Consider the following 26,805-nt stretch of genomic DNA (forward strand, 5'->3'; position numbering starts at 1 on the left):
TTATTATTTTTTTTTTTTTAGGTTCACTCAAATAGCAACAACTTTAACCTCATGTGGACAGGAGCCCACCTGAAGCCTTACCTACTGCGAAGCCTTCAAGATTTCCAAAAGGTCAACCACTTTCCTAGGTGGGAGAAAACTCAGTCTATTCTTGACATGTTCAAATTGAGTTCAAACGACCATTTTACACAAAAACAAAGGAACCTCCTAACTCAAACACAACACCTTGCGTGAGACCAATTTCAAAATAAACGTTCTTTTGAAAATAATGGCAAGTCAGGGCTCCATTTTGACATTAAAAGTTGACGCGGAGAAAGTAATGTTTTTCATCAACTCGCACACGTGTGACCGGTAAATTAGCTGATATATATAAATATATTTATTCTTGAATATTTTTTTGCTGCTGAAAAACTAAAAGTTTGTCTGGAACCTTGCAAGTGATTTATTTATTTAACAGTCAAAAGGAAACCAACAAAACTTAATTAACTCTACAGATAATTTTTTTTTTTCCCGAACTGGCACATCAATTTAAAGTTAACCACTGTATATGTTATTTTGCTGAGTCATCACCCTTTTCCTTTTATTAAAATGGCTCACGATGATGTTTGAACTCCAAATTTAGTTGGATTTTTTTGAGTCTGGTTTTCACAAATTTTGGTTAAACGCCAACCTTGGAGGTTCCGTTTTATACTGCACATAATTTTCCGGCTATGCATTATACTTTTCAATGTAGACTTTTACCATTTTTATCCATATCATAACTGAAACCCCCACCACAAGCTCCCTCAGGAGTTTCTCACGCTCCCGAAATAGCCATATTTATCTATCATGTCCATTTGCAGATCTTATGAACTGACCCGCAAAGATCGGCTTTATAAAAACATCCAACGAATGCAGGAGGCCTTTGGCTTCAAAAACTTCCACATAGTTCCACAGACCTTTGTGCTTCCATCGGAATACCAGGAATTCTGCAGTAAGTACCTGCTTGTCTAAGTGGAGCACATTTGTGTCCAATACATGCATTGTGATGTACGTTTATTGCAATTGTGCCAAACTCAAGTCAAATCAATACAGCTTTATTTATTATGCTTCCAATTCTGTATTGTCTTCTAATTCCTGTTTGCATCTCAGATTATTATGCTAAGGACAAGGGCCCGTGGATTATTAAACCAGTAGCATCTTCAAGAGGACGAGGTATCTACTTAGTCAGCAATGTGAGTAACGCTTCCATTTGGATTCTTACTGTTGTGATGGCACTGAATTTAACAAAGTCCTCCAAAATAGACACAATTCTGAAGTCCCAAGTTTTTTTTCCCCAAGCAGTGACAGGGAAAACATTCAATCTCGTCTGTCGTTTTTTTGGCTCTTTTAAAAAAAACATTCACAGTGTGGGAATTTGAGAATGATGGCTCTTAATATTTGTGTTTCACATCCAAATATGAAGCTTACATTTGAGCTGAAATTAATACATGTAATCGTTTTCTTATTCCTTTTTAAACGTATCCAAAAATGACTTTTACAGTACACTATGTTCCTTTTGTTGCGTTTTCATGTGATGATGATTCCTCACAGGCAGCGTAGATTCAATTCCCACTCGGGGATGGTGTGAATGTGAATGGTCATCTGTCTCTATAAGAAGTGCACTGAGATTGACTGGCAACCAGTGCAGGTTGTAGTCTGCATTTCTCACAAAGAAAGCTGGGATAGGCTCCAGCACCTCGCAACCCTCAGCTGGAGAAGTGCTTTAGAAAATGGATGGATGGATTTTCAATCTGTAAGTCATCATTCTTCACCGGTGTGAGAATAGTGTAAGCGAGACTAGTAATTAACATTTTGCAGTTAATTGACAAGAGAGGACGGATCCTGTGTGAGTTTTACAGTACTTAACAGTTGGCTGAACAGATGTTATGTGTGACGGCATGCGCTCTATTTGAAGGAGCTATCAACTTGTGTTTGAAACATGAATTAATTTGGTGGAGTAAATCACACACTTCAAGGTCTTTTGCTTTTTGGAGCGGCTCCACAGGCCTCTCACTGTCTGAAAACATTTGCACAATTCTTCTTCTTTTGTGGCATATTTATGAAAAGAATGTCAGAGTGATGTTTGGAGAAAAGGAAGATATACTGTATGTACACTTTTTGGTGTGTGTTTGCTCTGAAATGGAGCCAGATTTGTGGTTAAACACTTTCCGGCCGAGTCTTTAAAGTCAATTTGGTCAGCTAATGCAGTAGCGTAGGTTTTATTCTGAAAAAAAGAAGAAGATTTAATATTATGTTAATGCACTGCACTTAGACATAGTCAATAAAAAAACAAATATACTCATACAAAATGATTCAATTGAAATGTATTGCACATTAAAGTTAAGCAAAAATTTGATCTAAATGAAAACGGGTAGATGAAAAGCAAATGTGTTATTCTTAAAAGTTAAATATAACTGAACTGTACTTGACAAATGTACATTATTGGAGTAAAAAAAATAAATAAAATGTTGGTTATCTCCAGATTGCACCTTTTAATATTTTGTAAGTGTGATGAGAAAAATATTGCCCAAGTTTTGTAAAATATCGTATTATTGAGTTTTTTTTGGTCATGACTTTCACCCCCTACAGCCAAATCAGATCTCTGTGGATGAGAACATTTTGGTGTCCCGCTATATTCATAACCCTCTACTGATAGATGGTGAGTTGTTTCTAATCTTTTCAATTTGTCTGCCACCGGCACATTTTATTAGGTTTGTAGAGAATCCTTATGATTTGCCTTCATTTTCCATTTTGTTCCACAGATTTCAAGTTTGACGTGCGCTTGTACGTGTTGGTCACATCATATGATCCACTCCTCATCTATGTGTATGAGGAAGGCCTCGCTAGGTGAGTGTAATCTGGATTTATGTTGGGTTAACTAAAAAAGAAGCCCATTAAAAAAAAAAAAAATTATTATCGTAATTAATCACATGACTTCAATAGTTAATTCACGATTAATCGCAAATTTTATATCTGTTCTAAATATACAATAAAATATTTTTTTTCTAGGTTTTCATACTCTTGTTAACATAAAAGTGAATTTTTTTTTAAACTAATAGAAACATGGCTGCATATTTTAGTAATTTGATACAATAATTCATAAAAATTGAGTTGAAATTAAAAAGGTGTACTGTAAAAAAAAAGTCACAAAAAATTTTTATATTGATTTGAGTTGGTCATTTTTCTGCCACTAGATGGCATAATTGTATTAAGACGATAGTTCAGTGCATTTTTCCTTTTATATTAAGAGCTATCTAATCTTTAACATGATGTAACTTGTGAAATTCTGCACATTTTTAAAATTGCAAAATGCAACTTGGCCCCAAGTCTCCACAAATGTATGGATTATTATTAAATTTCTTACTACTAAATTTGGATGTGGATGTATCTGCTGTGTTGCGAGTGGAATTCCCCCAATACAGGCTTTTCAAGCAAGGGGCTGTCATTAATTGTGCATTAAAAAAATAAGTGGCGTTAAAGGAACTTTAAATTAACGCACTAATTTTGACACCCCCTAAAATGAATACATAAATGTCATAATTTGATCTTGGTATACAATTAAACAGTATTAGCAACCCTGACTGTTATACCCTTGATGACCAGCAGAGAGCAGGCGAAACATGCCAGCCCAAATCTGGTCTGAGGTGAGAAGTGGGTTTTGGACTTTGTAACAAAGTTCTCTGTTGTTCAACAGTATGTACAAAGATATAATCACACAATGGACTACTGTATTTGCATCATGAAGTGAATGTGGCTAATAGGGGCTATAATTTTGTTTTTTTTCTGAGCAGAGGCAATCACCAAGTATAGTTGTGTTGTTAATCATGTACAGGTAAAAATATTTTGTAGAAGAACCAATGTCATTTTCACATATGTAAGTGCAGCAAACCAGAAGGTAGTTTTTAGCTCGATTAACAACTGTAAGCGATAAATGGGGCTTAAATTCCTGGTCCCACTTTTATCTCTTGACATTCCTTTGGGTTGTGTTGGAATTCAGGTACATGGTGTGTGCCAAGGAATTCTCATTGTTGCACATGTGGCATCTGTGCCTCTGAAACCCTTCCAGAAAACTAATCTCTATACAAAGTCATTTAGAAAAATGTGATGATGATGATTTTTAATCTACACTCAGATTTGCCACCGTCAAGTATGACAGGACTGCAAAGAATATTAAGAACAACTTCATGCATCTCACCAACTACAGCGTGAACAAAAAGAGCAGCTTTTACGTCAGGTAATCTGAACTTCACTATGTGGTCATAAGTAGGAAGGTGCCTCTTAATTATTTCATGAATCAATCAGGGCTGAGTTTGGATCACAGGTGTCAAATTCAGATCTGGCTATCCACGTCATTTTCTGTTTAAGCAAATCATGTGTGTCTAATTCATGTTTCTGGCTAAAATCTGTAGCAAATTATCTCACTTGTAAAGCGATCTTGGGTGAGTTTGGTATGCATGCTGTTGTAGATGCAAATACTCCATTTTTGTTTTTTTTTGTATTTCCAGTTATCGCTATCGAACCATGTGTCCCAATACTTTTGACCACTGTAGGCTATCATTCATCGGTGCATTTAATAGAACCCTTCATTCATTCATTGTGAGTGCATCTCTTCCACTTACAGTTGTGATGACCCTGAGGTTGAGGACTATGGGAACAAGTGGAGTATGAGTGCAGTGTTGCGCTACTTGAAGGAGGATGGAAAGGACACCACACGTGAGTCCCATCTTTTATTGTCTCCATTCTGTAAGTAACTATGCCCTCTAATGTGTCCCTTCTTCTTTTTTTTTTTTCTTCTTCTCCCAGGGTTGATGAGACAGGTAGAGGATGTGATCATCAAAGCCGTGCTCAGTGCGCAGCTGCAGATCTCCACGGCCTGCAAGACATTCGTTCCCCATGAGACCAACTGCTTTGGTATTCAAATCCTTGTTTCAAACTGCAAGTGACAGAAATAGCAAATGCAAAACTGATGTTTGACTTGGCAGAGGTGGAAAAAAGTACTCACACTTTGTGCCTAAGTAGAAATACAGATACGTATGTAAAATAATGATTTTTTTTTACTGCCAGTCACATATTATGCATGACCCTTTTTTTATAACTTGGAACAATGAAAAAAACTGTACAAAATAACTTCGCTCTTTTATTAACTTAGGTCATGCTCATACTGCGAAGTAGAAAAAAAAAGAATCGTATTGGCTCGACTTTTCTGCTCAATCAAAGCAATGTTGTAATTGCTTTCCTAATGCTGCGAACTGACAAAAATGCTAAATTAGCTGATAATGTCAAAAATACACCTGTGTTCTTAAAGTTTTGTGATTTGTATTTGCCACGCATCATTCTTGGAGCTAACAACGTCAACAAATTTGTTAAATAAGGCCACGTTTGGGGAATATAATCACTGTTAAACCCTGGATTATGTTCCTGCATGTCACTGCTGTCTCCCTTTTTATTTTCCGCTTCGTATAGCCCCAAAATCACAACCACAGTTGATTTGACCGCTCTATTTTAACTGGTGTCGTCTTCCGCAGGCGTTGACAAAACTTAGCAAGAAGCTTATTTTGACAAAATAGTAGAAACTCTATAGGTCTGTTTGAAAAACAACTCCTAAAGTAATATTGTGCTCCCTGCCGTTATGATAGCTTTCTTTTCACACAAGATTTCTCAGACACTTAAACACTCCCCACACTATTTGTAAAGGCATTTATTGATTCAGTGATGTTTGGTCACAGAGCAGGCCTGAGATTGAAGTCTTTGCTGCATGCGGAGCCTGTGATTAGCTGGTGCCCGTTCACTTCATTTTTTGTGTGTGTGTGTGAGCAAGGATGACTGGCTGTGATTAGCAGAGTCTCTTTCTGTTCATATGTTTATAATAGTACCTCTCCTCCCCTCACTGCTGACTACTTCTTAAAAAAAAATAAGGGACTTTACAGAGTTGACTTCAATAGACATAATACAGTAATTTTTGGACTATAAACCGCTACTTTTTTCACTTGCATTCGACCCTGCGGCTAATACAAAGGTGCGGCTTATTCATCAGATCACTAGGGGGCGCACTATAAAGGAAGAGCAAAGCAAAACAAGCAAAGTGAGCCCAAATACAGTAGGAGAGACAGAACGACAATTTGCGCCCTCATTATGGAAAATAAAGTAGTTGGAACCTGGTGCGGAAACATTCAAACACCTGCGGCTTACAGTCTGGTGCGCTTTATATGTGTAACAAAATCGAGTATTCCCCAAATTTAGCTATCACGGCTTATAGTCAGGTGCGCCTTATAGTCCAGAAATTACTGTAATCACTTGGAACCTGGTGCGGAAACATTCAAACACCTGCGGCTTACAGTCTGGTGCGCTTTGTATGTGTAACAAACTCGAGTATTCCCCAAATTTAGCTAGCGCGCCTTATAGTCCAGAAATTACTGTAATCACCGCTTCAGCCTGTTTGTGGGTTTTTGTGCCAACATTGACTTTTTACATGTACAAAATCACGCCTGCACCAAGATGTCATCTTCACGCCAGTGTATGTTAAGAAGCCAGGATGTGAAGGATGGCCATGCTGGTAATAACTTGAAAATAGTTTGCTGAGCATCAGCGTGGCTTCGCATCCATGACACACACCAGCCCATGCAACAGGAAAGTTAGCTTTTTCTCGCAGTCGTTGATTTTGCTTTTAAGAACTCTCCCCAATTTTAGAGCCGAGAAGTGTTTGGACTGAACAAAGTAGTAACTGAGATGCAAATCTCGTTCTTTGACTCAGTTTGAACACATTGAAAAAAGGCGAGGATAATATATACTGGTAATCAAACTTTTTAACATTAGTGTACTGTAGAGTGCTTGACTTGTTCAGCATTCAAACAGCAACACAGTAATTGCTCTGCAGACATGTATGGACATACAGCATATGTACTAAAACAAGGAATTTGTTGTGAAGACACCACTTATCCCTTACTTAAGAGTTTAGTGTCATTCTGTTGGATTCAGATTGCCTCAAGCAAGTCAATTAAAGCAGTCTTGTATACAGGATTATGTTTCCTAAAAAAAAGACATTGAAAGTTTGACGGGACCACCCTCATTGGGACTACCTCAATGAGATCATGTTGTGATAATTGAGGGGCCACACTGACAAGTAGGGATCAAGGTGATAATAAATGATAATGGTGCAACAATGAAATAAGGCACGGGTGTCCAAACTCTTTTGTTAAAACGGAAGGACGCAAGGGCCACTAACTTTAAAATTCATTGACTTTAATTTATTAAACACACTAAAATCAACCAAGTAAGCAATGATATATTGCTTATATTCTCTCGTTAATTTAAAAAGGCAAATAGTTAAGTATTTTTCAAGATCTTGGTGTGGCCAACAGTCATTTATCCTACTAGAATAGAAGACAACAGCAAATTCTAGTAAGCTGAACATTTTTAAAACACTAAACTACTTGACGACCATTTATGTGATATCTTCATAAATTGGACCTTGACATTGAGCAGAAAGTGGAAGAAACTATTTTTGCTTCTAAAATTAGAGGATCTTCTTTCCCGGCATTGTTTTGAAAGGTAATTGTGTTATTTTAGTCATAAATAGTTAATTTGTATCTTTGCATGTTTAGAAAAGCTCTATAGTAGTGGCACCTATTTTTTGACACCCTCTCTTTTCACTCTAACTCCACCCATTTTTTAAATTTATTTTTAACTACACCCATTTTTTTATAATTTTTTTTTACTAGCCCTGGCGGCATGTCAAATGTTACTTCTAGTATATGCCGCCGGCCGCACATGGCCCCGGTCCGTATTTTGGCCACAACTGAAATAAGACAAGAAATTTATGCCGAAGCAAGATTTGAGCTTGCGACCGCTGGATCACAACAAGTGCTAACCCCAAGCCCATGAATGATCACCGAGTGAGGTTGTCATTAAATCAAATCGGTTTCAATGCGAGTTTGATATATCACAGATTCTTAGCTTTTTGACAGACAGAAAAAGTACTGAATAGATTGAGAGCCATGGATACCGGTGCAAGTGTTCACCCAAACCTTTTTTTTTTTTGCTCCAGACTGAGAAACACTGGTTGGCCCTTGCATTTGAGAAATTCTATTCTAGATGGTTTTTTTTTTTTTTTTTTTTTTTTTAAATCTGTCTTTACTTTCTCTCTTGGCATCCTCCATTAGCATTTATCTTTGAGCTGACAGCTGCAATATGCTTTTAAGCAGGTGAAGCATTAGAGCGTGTGGCAGCAAATGCAGACATACAAATGTGTGCAGGCAGCCAGCGAAGGTGCTTATAAAAGCACTTATTGTTATTTTTTTTTTTGTCTTGTCTGGAATGGACCCATGCAAGACTATAAAGAGCATTCTAATATATATATATATTATATTATATTATATATATTTTTTTACTACGTATTGCTCACTCGCTTCAATGCATTGCACTGTTTTGAAAAGGGATTTCTTCCCCCAATTCATTTGGTACTCTCTATCTAAAAGGGAATTTTGTAACAAAATCTTTTTATAGCTCCACAGTGTTTCATGTGGGCCGAAATAAAAACAACAGGTTTTTCGTTTGACATCGCTAAGAATTGCATGCGTGTGGGGTGTGTGTGTCAGTGGTGAGTGGAAAATGCCACCCATGACGCTCCTCACCGCTGCAGTGTGATTAATGGACAAGCTTTTTGCTGAGGGATGCTGATTACGAGATGTTTTGACTAAGATCTGATTAGCCAAGCCAAAGACCTATTTTGTTACACACAAAACATTCCACTTACTGGTCCTGTGTTCCTTGAGCGTCCCCCTCATTAAGTGCCGAGTGTGGTCGGATCCCCTGTCTCCTGGTTTTCAGACACTCCCACGTTTTTGCTGCTGTGATGACACTACTGCTGATCAAGATCAGGCCCAGCTATCATAATAAGGCTGTTAATTTGAACGTTGACGGTGCTTTCATGAGAAAGCAGTAGTCATTTGTCACATAGTTTTTTTTTTTTCCAGGAGATCTCAGTATTGTTCATTTGATTTGACATCATCACTGCTCTCCTTTTTTTAAAAAAAACAAATAAATTAAAAAAATTTAATAATTGTTTTTATTTTTATTTTTTTAAATATATATATACATATACACACATATATATATTATGTGTGTATTCATCAGTTCACCTAAAGCCCATTAAAAAAAATCCCATACTAATAATATAATATAATAATAAATTGCCAAATGCAGAAACATCAATGTAAGTTATCACGATGTAGTGGCTCTCGCTAACAGACAGAATTAAGTAACCATAATTAGGTTAAAAAATTCTATATACGTAGACCATGTTTCTATAAATTTTGATATTTGGTTTTTATTTGAGGCAGATATTTTTTCCATTAAAATGTGATTTATGAGGAGGTTAGACCATTGGTCGATATTCAGAGTTTGTTTATTTTTCCAGTTAACAAGAATTGTTTTTTTAGCGATAGTAAGGGCTTTTTAACTTGTAGATAATGTAAAAAATTTCCGTTTTTTATATTGTATTTTTGGAGCAAGGATGTATATGATATAAACATATTATCTGAGAAGAGATGGTGGAGATGTGTAATTCCTTTCTGCTCCCACACAGCTAAATGAAACGGTTGGTTGTTAAGTTGAAAGTCGGGGTTATGCCATAGGAGAGAGAGTCCACAGGGCTCCACTTGGGCTTTTGTCAATTCTAGTGCCATTTGTCACATAGTGATGCAAGACTACTTCAGTGAAGAAGATGCTCTGTGTTATTGTGACTGCACAGCCAGGGGTGGGGAGTTTTTTATTAATTTTTTTTTTTTCAGGGGTTGTTTTGTCTCTTGTGGTAAAGTTTCCAGCAGTGCCTATCCAATAATAATAATAAAAAACTCTTCATCATCCCTTTTCTCTTTCCCTCCCTCTTTAACGGGCCTGTTTCGGATGTTCGCCGCCTCTCCTCTCCTTGTCTCAGGCCCGTTTAACAGCGGCAGAATGGACGTGTCTGGCTGTGAGTGGCTCAGCGGGCTGGTGGGGCAGGCAGGCGCGGTGTCTGCTCCTAATTGGGGGGGGAAAATGCGTGGCACATGGAGTCGGCGTGTCGGCGGCTGTGAGGTGGTGTAGTGTAACACCTCCCCATTTTCCCCTTCTTGTTGTGGTTCCACCACCAATGAGGCTCTCCAGACTCTCAAAACAGTTAACCAATATTCTGCTCCGTAAGACTAATACATGGTGCCACACACTCTTTTTAATCTCTATGTGCGTTTTGATGAGAAAAAAAGGGGGGATAAGCCTGCAAAGTGGGGGAAAAAAAAAATCTTACTTGTACTCAGTCGTGGGGGTCTTGTCCATCCACAGATGTTAAAGAAAAAATAGGCAACTTATTTTGCAGATTTTGGCTTGAGGAAGATGGCAAAGTTTGTTTTGTTCCATCATGAATATAACAATTTCAGCCTCGTGGCTGTACCACGTTTTCAATATCCAACCAGTTTAATACAATGAATTATGTTGGAAAAATGTTCGATTTTAGATGACACATAGTGAGTAAAGTAGTGGAGCAATTTAAGTAGGAACGGACATTGGACTAAATCTCCTTGATGGACGGTGGGGAAAATGAGCAATAAATCTACTGCTTGAGGGGAGAATAGCTCTCCGAGCTCTTGCTTTGATGCCAGCGTTACATTAAGCAGAATAATGATGCCCGGAGAAGTTGTGGTCTGTGCAGAAGTAGATCAACTTCAGACTGAATAAACAGCCAAATAGTGCGCTCCATTTAGCATCAATTTTCAAGAGACCAGAAATCAGCCAAACAATCTATTATAATTCTGGTTCTCACACTTTTCACTCCAACTACCACGTCAAAAGATTAGTACAGTATCGCCATAATGATCAAAATTTAAATACAGTGATGTAGTGGGCCAAAGTATTTATCAAAAGTGAGCACATATTTTTTTCCCTAAAAAGTATATCTGTATTATTGTGAGCCATTGTAGTAATTAATGCACAGTTTGAAGAATATTAAGTGCTTAGAGGGGAAGTCACCCCCACCCCCAAATTTCTGGAAAAATAATATGCTCTATGCAGCCCCACGAGTCTAAATACGGTATTTTGGTTAATATTGTGTTAGTGGAATATGAGTTGAGCAGCAAAATCCAGCAGTTTTTATCAATATCAGAAGGCGGACACTTTTTGGCACATTTTGCCACTTGCTGTCGACTGAAAATGACATCACAGTTGCTCAGGTAACAATCATAGCTCAGCTTCTCTCAGGGGGCGGCCATTTTGCCACTCTATGTCAAGTGAAAATGACATCACAGTTGCGCAGGTCTCAGGAAACAACCAGTCACAGCTCAGCTTCAGAAAACAGGTGAGCTGTGATTAGACGTTGCCCAAACACTGAGCAACTGCGATGTCATCTTCAGTCGACAGCAAGTGGCAAAATGGCTGCCCCCTGACAGACCTGCCATTTTGACAATTCCCGACCGTCCTTGGGTACCACGTAGCGCTACCACTAATGTTTATTGGTTCAGTTTGCTCTCTATATTGTAAATGGATGAACCTATTTTTCCCAGATCCATCACAATTGTGAATGGCGTGTTGGGTTGCCCCCTTTAAATTGTGGGCTGGTCTCTGGGGGTAAATTGGAGGAAAATAATGATTGAATAGCACCACATCGTCCGCAAAAGACACCGCCCCAACCGGGCAGCCCTGCCCCCTGAGATGGATAAAAATGTCTGGATTTTGCTTCATAACTCATATTTCACAAATATAATATTAATCAGAATGTCGTGTTCAGACGAGTGAGGTCACGTATAACATATTATTGTCAAAAAAAAGTTCAAGGTTGACTTCCCCTTTAATTATAAGAGTAAAATAGAAAACTGTACTTAAGTAATAATTTAGTTAAAATATTCATATTAAAAGTTCAAGAAATTGGTCTTCAATGAGTGTTTAAGGCTTGAAATGTTGCAAATCTGATTTATTTTCTACTACAGAGGTCACTGTATTTCGATTCACATACTTTGTAGTCCTCAAGTGGTTCAGTGACCTTTTTAGAGATGTTCTCCATCTGTATATTGACGAGGCTTTTTAAACATCCAACAGGCTAATCAAAGCAACTAAACCCGCTCAGACTACTATTAAAAAGTGTAAGTCATCACTCCCTGCCCCATAGCTTCTGGTGTGTTTAACACCGGCACTGACCTGAGATGCTTGAACAAACGGCACACGTTACGGCGGCTTTGAAATCTCCATCTCCCCAAGTCTGTTCTCAACACAGTCTGTTCTTTTGAAGTTCCATTAAAGGCTCACATTTTCTCCCCCACTTTCTCTTGCATTTCAGCCGGGCTTTGCCCTAACCTTATAAAATAGTGTGCTTTCCCTGCACTCATGCTGTTGGGTCCACTGTGACACTCCCCAGAGCAGTACACACATGTTTAAGGCATACATTCAAAGGGGGGACGGTGACACTGCACTGTGTATCAGTGTGGGAAACAAGATGGAAAATGGGCTCTTCCCAAATGGACAAGATAGTAAATTTAATGATGAGGTTGAAGCTCCTCTGAGCGCCGCTCTTCTTGTTAATGAGTTTTGACAATATGTAGACGGACATACTGTTCCCAGCCATGAGGACATTTTTGACTGTATCTACAAAACTTCACGACCACAGTTTGTTTTTGATCCCCTGCCTTACATAAGCATTTAACGAGCGATGAAATGTGTATGCACTTAGTTCATGTAATAGAGCCAAAGCCCTCAGTAGCAGTGCTGGATGAGTGTATTCTTTTGAGTGACTGAGTATATAACATGCATGTAATCCATAGCAGAGAGACATCGGCCATGTTGCCAAATGCCACATAATGGGACTTTGATACGCCTCAGCTTTTATTTGCAGCAAACGAACGGGCCTTTATTTTGCCGGTTTTCCAAGTGTGTGGTGAAAAGCTTTTGATTCTTTTTGCCTTTGTCTTTGTAGAACTTTATGGATTTGATGTGCTAATCGACTCCAAGCTCAAACCCTGGTTGTTGGAGGTGAACCTTTCTCCATCCTTGGCTTGGTGAGTGACACTTTCCAAATTTTGAATTTGGATGTTTTAGCGGTATTTGAATTATTTTTAGCGAAACTATCTGGTTATTGTATTTGCTAGTCATGCAGCTGTAATTTTATTTCTCCAAAATTTGCCTATAGAAGGTCTGTTTCTTTGATATTGTATTTAATCTTAATTTGATTGCGTAACTTCTACTGATTTGCAGTGATGCCCCCTTGGATTTGAAGATAAAGGCCAGCATGATTGCAGACATGCTCTCACTTGTTGGTTAGTGCGCAATTTTAACTTATTATTTGAACTAATTTATTATTTTTTGAACTTTCATAGCACATCATGCAATTGGGGGATACATTATATTGGACGACTACAACACTTGACCCTTGCTTGAGCTGGAATGTAATGAAGCTTAATAATATCTTATTATAGTACACTTGCGTGAGAACTAGATTGGAGAAATTATGTTATTTAGGGATCTAATTAGTAGAAACATCACAGTTGTGACTGTGGTGATTGTTGGTGATTGATCACATCCAATTTGTACAGCGTGTAATACAACATCTTTTGCTCAAGAACATACTTTAGTTTATTGTGGTAGTTTATTTCTATTTGCTAAACAGCACACAACACAAAGTACAGCTGCGTTGATGGGTATGTTGTCAATTTTGTGGCCTTAAAGCAAAATCTCGCGAACAAACACGTCAAGAGATCACAAATAAAGATAATCACTTGATGATAAGTCACTCTCGGTAAGACAAGCTGCGATTTCATGGAAATCAATCAATAGTTGTCAAGACTTTTTCGCTCAAAACCACAAATATTAGCTTCACTGAGGCGCCAGTGTCAGTGGAGACACTTGGATGAATTGGCTGTAAAATGTGCCAATCCGTCAAATTGATGTTGATCCACACCGCGATGAAGTCATGGTGTGTTGCTTGTGGTCGAGTGTTTGCTGTTTACGGCGTGCAAGTTTTCTTTTAAATGAAATACCACTGCAATATTTGACATGCCCTGACGCATTTCTGACCATCCGATAACCAAAATTGTTAACTGCTTATAATCGCATTGGGTTTGCGGTGTATGTGCACAGACCGTCTCCCTATTGTGCGTCCTGACAAGATGGATCAGCCTACAAATAAAACGTAATGAATCTTAAGCATGTAGACATAACAAATAGTAGCCTGAAGCGGCATAAACAAGGTTTAAATGTGTTCGAACAAGAGGTCTCCGCCCCTAATAATTGATAGTGCGTGTTTGTTTTTTCCCCATCATTACACACACACACAAAAAATCTAAAAGCGCATCATCATTTTAGAGAATGCTGTAGATTATAACCAAAGCAGTGTATAGAGAGACTACCTATTAATAGGTGTCAATCAAACTGATCTGTTTAATACATCTGTGATTCTTTCCTAATCAAATTGAAGGGGAAATATGCCTTTTGTGCTTGTGCATTCCTATACAGAGGTATGAGTCAACTGTGCCGTGCCTTCTAGCAATGAAATCGGGTCATTAATGAAGGGATGGAATCATATTTGCTTGTGTCTTTGGAATGTGACATTTCACCCAGCCAAGTGAAAATCAGTAGTGGCTTGTAAAACATAGCACATCTATTATGTACCAAATAATCCCAATCAATTTCGACGGATAATACATACTCGGGCTGCCTTTCAAATCTGTAAATGGTAACGACATGCCATTAGCATTTATGTTCTGCCTTTTTTTGTAGCTGGCAGCACGATGGCACCAATATATGTCTTATGTACATCATTTTATTGGACTCTCTAAAGTTCTAAAAGTTCACTACTGTTGTCACCTTTCCCCCTGCATCTGCAAAGTCAACCCGTTTTATAGTAGTTAACAATAAAGCTTTTTTAAAAAATTTTTTTTAAAGAATAGCCCCATGAAAATACATGGACCAGATGTTACATTTTTCAAATGAGTTTGACATATCGCCAAGAGCATATTGCTTGTTATAATGTCCACTGTATTTGTTTACAGAGTAGCTACTGACTAGAGCACAAATGAGTAACATTTCCTGACACTTACCTAATATTAAATGTTGTATATGAGAACTTTTTACATGTCATTTTTTTCACAATTAACTTGATCTTCAACATGCCGTGGCATCAACAATTATGAATTCTTAGACAATATACAGAAATGTGCCTTTTCAAGCAAAGCTCATAATGGTAATACTGTCCTGCTAGCATATCGTCGCGGTCTTGTGAAAAACACTTATGTCAATTTTTGTCATTATTTTACATTTACTTATTGTTTTTTGATGAAACTGAATGCAGACGTCCCAAAAAACGTAAAAAAAAAAAAATAAAAAAAAAATCACAGGACAGCGACAATATGTGATTAAACTCTCCGTCATGACTATAAATAGAATAATTTGTCTCTAAAATTGCTGTCAGTACACCTCTGCAGAGGAGCTAATGCGCACTCCCTGACAATGAGAGCACTACTGCCACCTACAGTAGTGGATGTACAATTGCAATTTATTGTAGTAATGACACATTGAAAAACATGTTCCCTTCAGTTACCCTGCTGCACATACTATTATCAACATACAGTAGTAGCAGAAACATCTCTTTCCAGTTTCTGTGAAGATTTACTGTTGGTTTATAAATAGCAAGTGATGTTTTGATTGTGTCCTAGCAGTGAAATTGAATAGTTGAGATACAATGTCATTGTTATGTAACAGCCCTTTCTGTCACTAAAGGCTTGGTGTGTCAGGACCCCCTGACGAGGAAGCAGCGCTCTGAGCGAGTCATCCTGGATCCCAGCCTCAAGCTGGCCGCCCAAAGATCACAGGTACCGAGCCACATTTCAACCAAGCGGCGCAGGAGTGCACTGAGTCATACTCCCACTTTCACCAGACATGTCAAGCATTGCATGCAGTGTATTCTCATGAGTGCTTAGACACACAATAACTGTTTCATGGTGCCGTGATGAGATGTGAAGGTCACGTCAAGTGTTGCTGATGTCCTCCCATAGCTGACTTTGTCCACCTGTTGCTTCCCAGCCACTTCACATTTTCTTTTCCTGCCCCATCCATACTAATTCCCTTATACTTCTATCCCTTTGCAATTCCCTGATGTTTCCTGCATTACCGGTAAGAAATTGGTTTTGCCCTTTTCCTGATTTGATTACGTTTCTTTTACTGTTATTCACTGTGACAGGCAAATGGCCTGCATGGCTTTCTAATGCAGTATTTTAGGAGATTTCTCATTACATTAGCAAAGTGGCCAGCATAAGTCTGTGTTTGAAATACAGCAATGCGCCACTTGGCTAAAAAGCTCTGCACTTTTCTTTATAGACTCACTGTGACAAACCCAAAAGCCCGACAGTAAATCAGACTTGTCCCAGAGGCTGTTGAAGAACTCTGACCGCCTTGAGAGAACCTGTCGTATTCCTTTACTTTGACTGGGGCAACAGTTGAGCCTTTTATTGAGCGCTTAGGCCTTTTCACTTCTTGGCTGCCTTTGCATCCCCCACAGTCACGTCAGATGAATTAAAAGTAATCCTGTTGCTATTTAGATGACATTCTCTGAATGCGATCCTTTGGGGCGCTGTTCCGCTGTCCTGATCTCCACTCCAAACTGCTTGCCAAAGCTGTCAATCACTCTTTGGTAGTACATGTTAAGAAATGGCAACAAAAATGGGAAAAACTGATTTTTTAAATTTATTTTTTATAGCATGTATTCATGTTAATTTACAATACAGCATGTTTCATATTTTAATTGTTGGTTCTGTAGTGGCAGAAGCCTCCGGCAGCTACTAACGGTGAACCAGTGGAGTTGAAAGCATTGCCAGAAGGGGACCACATTCTGAGTTTGACTGCTGAGCAGGTACAGTCCTGTTATGCGCTGTGTGTTACGCTTTATCGGAAGACCTGCGCGTCTTAAAACATGTGTTTCGTTTCGTTTCACTGTGGTAGATCAAAGTCTTGAGGAGGACGAGGGAGGAGTATGAGAGAAGAGGAGGCTTCATTCGAATATTCCCCACTGAAGACACATGGGAGCTCTATGGGTAAACTGAGCCAAGATGGGAAAAAAAAAAAAAAAGATTATTTATAATTCCAAGATCCCCATCTGTCCATTATGTTACTCATTATGCTTTCCTCAGATGAGTAGGCTCAAATTACTCCCTTAAAGTAGACCATGCAATATATTTAAAAATGTATATTTTTTTCCACTCAAGCCACTGCTTTATGTTAAAATGCCTTCAAAGCCTTTATTAGAAGAGGAAATCCATTTTTAGGCGAACAATTCGTATTGCCATATGAGGATTTGTTGCTTGATTAGATACATGGCTATTTCACTGCATGTATTTTGCGGCATCTTTTAAAACATCTACTGTCATCCCAGCAGCACCATCCTCTTAGCCGCTAATAACACAATTGAAGCTCATTTTCCTTTTATGATCATTCTGATTTTGCTTATTATCTCCCATTTCTCAGTGGATATCTGGAGTCCAAGACATCATTGAACGCAATGTTGGCAAACAGACTTTTCCATGGAAGGTAAGCATTTCCATTGTGGTCAGGATCAGGGGGCTGGATCTCTCCTTCAGTTTATGGAAGCAGTTGGATTCCAGCATGGAGTTTGTTTTGTCTTTCACTTGGGTAGGTGAGAGGAACAGCTGAGAAGAGGATATACGCTCAACTTTTCCAGTGTGCCCACTGTCTATGTGGCATCATTTTGAGAAGAGGGAGAGAGAGGCTGTAAAACAACATCTATTAATAAATGCACAAGTATTGTTTCAGTCAATGACATTTATTGTAGGTACGGCGTTAACTTATTGGCGTTGTCTCAACATTTTTACGCATATCACATTGAAGAGTTTCCCTTTAGAGGTCGTTCAATGCTTTAATGCCTCGTTGACTGTTATTATTTAACATTTCTCCTTTCTCCTTTGGACCATCGCTGTCAGTCATGTCAACATCTGGAAAAACTGCTCAAACCTACTAATCTTTCTCAGAGTTTGCTCTGCAACGTCTTTTTGGAAATGCTAATTTCCATATAAATCATCGGTATTGTTGTTGTCACCACGGTTGTGTTGACATGTCTTCTTCTGTCTCTAAGGAATGCGCAGCTGCAGATGGACACACTTGATGGCTACCACGCCGTCCAGTACGAGAGGAAGCTGCCGTCTCTGGAGGCCCGTAAGAGGAGACGGCACCACCTGAGTCATCGCTCTGCCGCTGGAAAGAAAAAATGGGGTAGGCCTGATGTATGCTACTTCAGCTCGGCAAACGGCAGGCTGGAGTGCACTTTTGGTTCCAATAAAAAACTCCCATGTGTCACACTAAGGTTAGCCAAATATGGCTCTGAATGAGTTGATGTCATTGCAGCAAAAACAAAAAGCCTATTTTGAGTGTACTGTGTGTGTATTTTCGCCAAAGGTTTGGTGATGCAACTGATATATGTCTTCCCCTTGCAATGCTGCATACCTCAGGGAAGGAATCCAAGGCCTCCATGATGGAGATTAGTAGCCTGGAGGGGGAGTACTGCATACGGGAGGAAAGAGGGACGGTGAAACATGTCCCACACAAGGTTTTGGTAGCAGAGCAAAGAAAACAAGTAGCTTCACCAGCGCAGAGTTCTCACAGCGACGCTGTGTCCAGCTCGCAGGCAGCAATACTCAACAGTAGGCCCCGTGTCAGCCTGCTTCACTTCCTCCATCAGGGGTGGGACATCAGGTCAGTGTGTGTTCCGGGTGGCTGCTCACGCTCCTTTGTCATGCTCCCTCGCTTTATTTTCTCACGCTGACCTCCTTGCTAATTGATGTGAAGGACACATTTGCTCCCACCAAAGTAGAGGAGCATAAATTGGAACTATATTGACTTGCAGGCTTCGGTTTTGATGGGACTATTTTAGGGATGTTTGATACCACTTTTTTTTTTGACCCAAAAAGTCACCGATACTAATACACTTCTAGTACGTTTCATAGATGAAATTTCCTCACCAAAAATGACATAATTTCAAAGAAAGACCAAAATATCCAATACAGCATTATTCCTTCAAAATGCATGAAATTAAGGCAATTTTCTATTTTTCAAATTTTGAGTTCCTGATCGTACCAATACCTCGAAATAAGACCGGCTATTGTCACCCAACCCTAGCTGTTTTTGTTGCACCACAGGAAAAAAGTAGAATTGGTGATACTAGTAATGTTAAGTATCCACTCTTCCTTGCTCTCAAATTTGAGGTTTAGAGATGGACATTCAAAGATAATTCAATAAAATGTTTTGTTGTTTGTAATGTATTTACATATTCTATCATTTTTATTTCAAAGTTTCAACAATTCTGTTAGCACTTAGGCTTGAGTGTTAATGGTTGTTTGTCCTAGAGCTTCACTGTTAAGTGTTTTTAGAGGCCGATGACTATTTCCGCTTATGCAGAAAAAGAAATCCAATAACCGATTAATCTGCTGATTAAATGAAAAATAATTAATGAATAAAATAGCTTTTTGCAATAATGAAGATATGAATTGCAGTCATAAGATGTGACTGTTGTAAAGTCTTTTTTGAAAATTGACAAAAATAGGCCAATTTTTTTTAAATAATTTTTGTTTTGTTTTGTTTTGGTGGGAAATAATAAATAAATATTTAAAAAACACAAATTTTCACCCTATGAATCAGGACAGGTCCTAGTTTGTCCACATGCCCTAACCCACATCACTAATTATCCAAATCAACATTCACCAAACTTAGCTGTTTACATTTTTTCCCCCCTATGGGAACATGTTGGTAATGGCACCATTAGCGGTCCAATTCAGTTTTTTTTTTTTATTACACAATATTACATTTGATAGCTCAGATTTTGCCTGACTGACAAAATCATGCCGAAAACTCAATTACCGTTTAATACTAAAATGCAATTCCTTTCCATCTTTTGTGTCCTCTCCAGTAAAGTGCAGGCCCGGATGACCTTTTCCTCTTACCTACAGCGGGTTCAACAAAGACTTTTGGCAGAGAGCAGTGTCAAAGGCATTCCACCTTGGGCAGACAAGGACAATGACCAAATGGTACAACTATTCCAAACATCTCAGTAGTGGAGTCTCTCTAAATTAACAGGAGGGTCATACATTACCCTGGATGGAACATTGTTTTCTATTGATGTATCAACATTATATGCCAGATTTCCCCTTATTATTACTCATCTGTACCCTGGCTGTGGTTGAATTGAAGACATGGAGGAAAATGGGGCCTCTTGAGAAATTTGCCTTATTGGAAAGTTATGTTGCTGTACTGGAATTATGGCATGTATCATCATTATCTTCTTCAGCAGCAACCTCAGACCTTTTAGGAGCATCTTTGGTTGATTTATAAGGCTATCCCAGACTGATGATTTGAAAGTGAAAGCAGAAATATTGTATTCACACCTATGATAATCACTGATTGAAAATGTCCCGTGATGCGTGTGTGTGTGTGTATACAGGAGCTTATTGTTCGCTTCCTGAGAAGGGCCGCCAGTAACCTCCAGCAAGACGTTAATGTGGTTCTGCCCAGTCACCAGCTACCAGTCCAAGACCGCAGACGCATTCTGTCCCACCAACTAGGAGAGTTTATCCAGTGTTACGAAAAGGTGCCTATTCCCAGAGTGTGGTTTCACCGGAACACAAGAGACATTGTGGGATTTCTTTTTCTGTTATGCTTCCTTATCGTCTTAGGAAACTGAGCTTATGCTGAAAAAACAACAGAAGAGTACAGAGAAGTGTGTTGCCGCCAGTGTGTTTCATGACTACATCACGACTGCGAGGTTGGTCAATTGGCAAGCCGCCTTCCAGTGTTTAGTGGAGCGATTGCAATCTGCAAAACACATCTTTCTCCCTTTTTTTTTTTTAAACAGTGAAAGTGATCTGGAGGAAGTACTGACGTTCTACACACAGAAAAATAAATCTGCCACCGTCTTCCTCGGTACAAAAATCAGGCGTGTTAAAAAAGGCTTTCATGAAGTACATGCCTCCGTCGAGCCAGGCAACTGTGAGACTTCCAAAAGTGAGTCCAATCCATGTTTTTTCATGCTTCCCTTACACTTGGTCTGGTTTATGTTTAATATTTTATCATTCAAGCACAGTAAACAAGAATTTTTGCTGTTTCAAGCTGTAAAGCCCCCAAAATAAAGGAAAAAAGATTGAATCATCCAGGGTGAAGTGAGGGTCACTTTCAAAGGAGTAGATCTCATTTGGAGAAAACAAATGTGTGTCAGAGCCATGGAATGGCTCGCTGGTGATAAAGCAGCTCTGGCTTCTTTCTTCTTTTGAACAGCTCTGCCTGTGTCCAAAGACGATTTCAGCTTGTCAGAAGCGACGCCCTCCACAGGAAAAGTCAGCAGTGACGCAGACAGAAAGGCCGCCGAAAGTCAACCCACAGTTTGTTTGTCTGAAGGCCGGCTGACCGGATTTGGATATGCAAAAATCCATCCACAAGTCCAGACTTTGCAACGCCGCTCGAGCTTTCCCGTGACTTTAGACTTCCCCCATATTCATCATCAGAGTTGCTCCATCATCCCTTCGTCCCTGCCTCGTCATCGTCCTCCACCCCTGCCACTTCCCCCGCAGCCTCCATCCTACGCTCAGTCCTTGGCAAAGTGTCAATTCCGCCAGGCTGAGACACTCAACGACGCTCGTGTTTACACCCCTCCCGTTGTGTCTACGGGGCAACCAACCCAGGTTCTTTGGAGGATCCCATCTTCTCCAACGGTCACGTCAAGCTGCGGAGCAACTTCTTCCTTCTCCGGTGCGCTTCACATATATAGCCAGAAGCTCTCTCAACCAGCACCTGCAGGCCAAGGTAAACACTTCTGTCGAGTGGTTTTTGTTTGATTGCTATTCATTGGTTTGATAGTTGGATTCCGTATACAGTAATGTAAAACGAAAATACATTTCCACATTTGCACTCCAATTTTTGTTGTTGTTGAGAAATTTGATGATGGGAGTGTTCCCACCTAGCCTGGCAAGCACGGGAAAGATGATAGATTGTTTCATTCAGTATTAAACGCAGTTTTAAATGACCAGAAACACATATAATAGTCATTAAAGGGGACGTCAACCTCAGCCGTTTTTATCCATCTTAGGGGACGGCCATTTTGCCACTTGCTGTCGACTGAAGATGACATCACAGTTGCTCAGGCAACGACCAATCACAGCTCACCTGTTTTCTGAAGCTGAAGTTGTGACCTGTGCCCCTAGCAACTGTGATGTCATTTTCACTCGACAGCAAGCGGCAAAATGGCCGCCTTCTGATCTTGATGAAAACTGCTGGATTTCTCATATTCCACTAACGTAATATTAACAAGAGTACCGTATTTAGTAGGGGTGTTAGAAAAAAATCGATTTTTAAACATCAATTTTTTATGGGACTATTCAACAAAACGTCTTACTTAGGGTTAGGATTCACACATTAAGCATGGCAGAATGTTATATTAATGGAACATTAAGCCTTAATATTTTATTTCAGTGCTGTTCAAACATGAAACAGATTCTAACCTGTTTGTTAAATGCAGTGGCTCAGTTATAAGCCTGAATTTTCAGATAAATAAATACATTTTCATACAAATCTTACAGTTTACTGATTAGTATTTTCTAAATTTGAGTTAAAAAAAATCACAATAATCAATTTATAGATTCGTATCGGTATCGAATCGTGACCTATGAATTGTGATACGAATTGAATCGCCAGGCACTAGGCAATTCACACCCCTAGTATTTAGACTAGTGGGGGTGCATAGAACATATTATTGTCAATATTTTTTTTTTAGTTGACTTCCCCTTTAAAACCCCAGCAATTAACCAGGAAGTGGCCTGTTTGTGTGCATTCTGTTAATTTTTCAACTATACCGAGTGCCTGTTTTTCTGTCATTTTCCCATGTTGACACATTTCTTCTGTCTGTATCGCAGTGCCTAAAATGTACAGTTCCAATAAGCTAAAGTCAAATTCCGAGGCAGGCCTCCGGGAGTTGAACTCTCTTACCGTCCAGGCCCAAACCAACCAGCAGGCCTTCATCTCGGCCCTCCGGAAGCTGGCAGACAAGCAGGTTGCTCGCAGCAATGCCGCCGGCTCCAATCACATCAACCTTCTAACTCGACATGTGAGTTCACTTGCACTTAATGGTGCCACCTGGGGCAAGGCTATGTTCAAACAAGAATGTATAGTATGTTGGCTTAATAAACAGTCTTTCATGGAAGGAAGACAAATGTGGCCCTTCTGCAGGAGGCCCTCTCTCTGTGAGGTCTTTTATATTTCTCTTTGGCAATGTTTAATTCTTTCCTGACCCCCTGCTGACCGGCGTCATGTAGTTGCTCACTCTTCCAGCAGACCTGTCGGAGCCGGAGGGTCTGCAGCCGCGAGCAACGGCGCACCTTCCCTCCCCCTTTGTTGCGTTTCGACTGTGGCTTTTTGCGGGGGCGGCTTCTGGTTCAAGGTTTGAAAGTGGCTGAGCAGAGCATCACATCCCCGCTCTGTGTGAGGTCTCATTATCAGATACACCATGGGGGTGGGGGGGGGATTTCTGTGGATACTCAACAAGCTGCTATTTTTTGGGGTAATTGATGCTTATAAATACAGGAATGTGACGAAGCAAACGGCGGTTCACATCAGCTTACTCACAAACTGGTTGGTTGGTGCGTGAGCCCATCAGCCTTTGCTCACTCCGGCTCCAGCTGCTCTTCCTCATACTACTTGTCTGCTTCACTGGATGTTTTCTGTCAGAGTTTCTTAGATGACACAAGACCACACAGGCTTCGGCATTATTCAGTCTATTTGAAAGGTGTTTACTGTATTCCCTTTGAGTAGTGAGTCCAGGACATGGCAGCAATTTGTTTTGCAGAGCACAGCAGACCCGTGTGCTTTTTAAAGGCTAAGATTATAAGTTATTAAATCACTAGCTGAAGTAAAAGCAGAACTTTGTAATTGTAAAGAAATCCCTCTTGTACTGCATAACCTCTACGGACTCTGTGATTACTTGCTGTCATGCAAGATTTCATCCCAAAAAATAGTAATACATTTTTTTTTATCTGGCTGCACCTGCTACCCAATTAACAACAGAACAAATACACTCTTGCCCAGCAATGCATAATTATGATGATTAAATTCTTGTAAAGCTGCCTTAAAATATTATGTTAGACGGCCAATTTATCATGGGAGACAAAAACTATACTGTGTGTGTCCTTACCCTAAGTTAGTCGTGTAATGAACTTGACAATTCGTCATGCAAGTGCAGAGGAATAATAAGCCAGTTCACCTAAACGTGAAAGACCTCCAAAGTGGTGTGGCACACTCGTTGTAGTGTTAAAGCTGGCATGGTTCATACATCCTGTAAGACTTGGCATCATCACAAACTTTCATCTTTTTTTTGTGCCAAAGGAGGAGAGTGAAACAAATAACACAGTAGTGTGTGGTGCCGTTTGAGTTTTTCCAGGGAGAGAGCAGCCTGAAGGCCCGGAGGGGTTGTAAATAGATTTGGACTAGCAAGTCATGATAACTGTTTCCTTTATGGAGGGGGTGGGAGTGGGCCACCTGAATTTAGTGCTGAGCAGAGAATAGGTTGGACACGTGCTGTGTGTAAATTTTACATGGCCTCCTTGTCCATGTAAGACTGCATTGGTTGATACTGGAAGCCAACATGGATGTTTGCTACAAGCATTTGAAAGACAGTACAGTACACTATAAAAACAATTGGGTCAAAAATAACCCAACTCTGGGTCAAAAATTGACCAATCCTCTACTTTGGTCTATTTGAACCAACTTTGAGTCACGGAATGGGTCTTTTAGTGTAAAGCAACCCATAAATATGGTCATAAGTTGGGGCATTTTGTATAAAACAACCCAGAAAGTTGGGTTAGATCGTCTACTTGGGTCAATTTGACCCAACTTTCCTTGTTGGTTTGCATTAAAAAAAAAGAAAAGAAAAGAAAAATATTTTGTACAAAACAACCCAGAAAGTTGGGTCAGATCGTCTAATTGGGTACATTTTGACTCAACTTTGGGTCAAAAGTTGGGGCATTTTGTATAAAACATAGAAAGTTGGGTCAGATCATCTACTTGGGTCAAAAAATTGGGTAATCTTGTATAAAACAACCCCAAAAATTGGATCAGATCGTCTACTTGGGTCAATTTGACCCAACTTTCTGGGTTGTTTTGCAAAAAAAAGGTCATTTTGTATAAAACAACCCAGAAAGTTGGGTCAGATCGTCTACTTGGGTAAATTTGACCCAACTTTGGGTCAAAAGTTGGGGCATTTTGTATAAAACATAGAAAGTTGGGTCAGATCATCTACTTGGGTCAAAAAATTAGGTAATCTTGTATAAAACAACCCCAAAAATTGGATCAGATCGTCTACTTGGGTCAATTTGACCCAACTTTCTGGGTTGTTTTGCAAAAAAAAGGTCATTTTGTATAAAACAACCCAGAAAGTTGGGTCAGATCGTCTAATTGGGTACATTTTGACTCAACTTTGGGTCAAAAGTTGGGGCATTTTGTATAATACCCAGAAAGTTGGGTCAGATCGTCTACTTGGGTAAATTTGACCCAACTTTGGGTCAAAAGTTGGGGCATTTTGTATAAAACATAGAAAGTTGGGTCAGATCATCTACTTGGGTCAAAAATTGGGTAATCTTGTATAAAACAACCCCGAAAATTGGGTCAGATCGTCTACTTGGGTACATTTTGACTCAACTTTGGGTCAAAAGTTGGGGCATTTTGTATAATACCCAGAAAGTTGGGTCAGATCGTCTACTTGGGTAAATTTGACCCAACTTTGGGTCAAAAGTTGGGGCATTTTGTATAAAACATAGAAAGTTGGGTCAGATCATCTACTTGGGTCAAAAATTGGGTAATCTTGTATAAAACAACCCCGAAAATTGGATCAGATCGTCTGGTTGTTTTGCAAAAAAAAGGTCATTTTGTATAAAACAACCCAGAAAGTTGGGTCAGATCGTCTAATTGGGTACATTTTGACTCAACTTTGGGTAAAAAGTTGGGGCATTTTGTATAATACCTAGAAAGTTGGGTCAGATCGTCTACTTAGGTAAATTTGACCCAACTTTGGGTCAAAAGTTGGGGCATTTTGTATAAAACTCAGAAAGTTGGGTCAGATCGTCTACTTGGGTTAATTTGACCCATAAAGTGGATTGGTCCATTTTTGCTCTATAATTGGATTACTTTTGACCCAACTGTTGTTAGAGTGTAGTGTATTGTAAATATGGTATAAATGACACATAGTTTTGAATTGTTGAATGTTTTCAACTTCTCTCTGCCCTCCGCAGTTGACCAGGCTAAACCTTGCAAGCCGGATGTTGAGTGAAGAGAGACCAAAGATGCTGACCCCATCTGCCAATGTCCAAGGACCCAGTGGGCTGGAACACTCCACAGCTGATCCTCTTAAAAACAGGACCCAGTAAGTCCAAAGAAATGCTCTCAGTGGCTCTTTCAATATATTCAAGACTGCACAAAATTTGGGTAGTTACTGTATGTCATTTTAATCTAATATTTTTTTGATTAGTTTTTATTTTGCCGGTATTTTTTTATTTTTTTACTGATTAATTAAAACAACATTTGACAACAATTTACTCCTTCATTAAAAAGTCATCAAACTCATATTTAAATAATGGCCTGTTATTTTTTGTTTTTTTCAGACCACACAAAAAACTGAGCCAATTACTAGTTATCTTTATTAACGATTTCATTATAGGGGTAGAATTGAGAGATGCAGAGGTGCCAACACCCTTAGGAGAAATTTTTTTGTGGTCAAAATATGACTTAAGCCAT

General features: G+C 39.3%; 1 protein-coding gene across 6 annotated transcripts in view; it reads left to right on the forward strand.

Moving 5' to 3' along the window:
- The window catches only part of ttll5 (tubulin tyrosine ligase-like family, member 5), a 52,690-nt gene that overhangs the window by 3,108 nt on the left and 22,777 nt on the right, over positions 1 to 26,805 (forward strand). For 3 of the 6 annotated variants that reach the window (XM_077556605.1, XM_077556595.1, XM_077556613.1), the window contains exons 5-27: positions 22 to 128; positions 843 to 973; positions 1,132 to 1,214; positions 2,611 to 2,680; positions 2,784 to 2,868; positions 4,154 to 4,255; positions 4,643 to 4,734; positions 4,825 to 4,932; positions 12,956 to 13,037; positions 13,234 to 13,295; positions 15,754 to 15,845; positions 16,790 to 16,882; positions 16,972 to 17,063; positions 17,494 to 17,556; positions 18,119 to 18,346; positions 18,439 to 18,735; positions 19,946 to 20,063; positions 20,477 to 20,623; positions 20,709 to 20,797; positions 20,888 to 21,036; positions 21,307 to 21,831; positions 22,938 to 23,128; positions 26,304 to 26,434. In XM_077556605.1, coding sequence (XP_077412731.1) covers positions 22 to 128; positions 843 to 973; positions 1,132 to 1,214; positions 2,611 to 2,680; positions 2,784 to 2,868; positions 4,154 to 4,255; positions 4,643 to 4,734; positions 4,825 to 4,932; positions 12,956 to 13,037; positions 13,234 to 13,295; positions 15,754 to 15,845; positions 16,790 to 16,882; positions 16,972 to 17,063; positions 17,494 to 17,556; positions 18,119 to 18,346; positions 18,439 to 18,735; positions 19,946 to 20,063; positions 20,477 to 20,623; positions 20,709 to 20,797; positions 20,888 to 21,036; positions 21,307 to 21,831; positions 22,938 to 23,128; positions 26,304 to 26,434 — 3,137 coding nt within the window. The remainder of the gene's footprint in view (positions 1 to 21; positions 129 to 842; positions 974 to 1,131; positions 1,215 to 2,610; positions 2,681 to 2,783; positions 2,869 to 4,153; positions 4,256 to 4,642; positions 4,735 to 4,824; positions 4,933 to 12,955; positions 13,038 to 13,233; positions 13,296 to 15,753; positions 15,846 to 16,789; positions 16,883 to 16,971; positions 17,064 to 17,493; positions 17,557 to 18,118; positions 18,347 to 18,438; positions 18,736 to 19,945; positions 20,064 to 20,476; positions 20,624 to 20,708; positions 20,798 to 20,887; positions 21,037 to 21,306; positions 21,832 to 22,937; positions 23,129 to 26,303; positions 26,435 to 26,805) is intronic. The other 3 variants (XM_077556632.1, XM_077556643.1, XM_077556622.1) reach the window with 2 other exon arrangements.

The sequence above is a fragment of the Vanacampus margaritifer genome, chromosome 1 (genome assembly GCF_051991255.1).
Source record: "Vanacampus margaritifer isolate UIUO_Vmar chromosome 1, RoL_Vmar_1.0, whole genome shotgun sequence".
Classification (NCBI taxonomy): Eukaryota; Metazoa; Chordata; class Actinopteri; order Syngnathiformes; family Syngnathidae; genus Vanacampus; species Vanacampus margaritifer.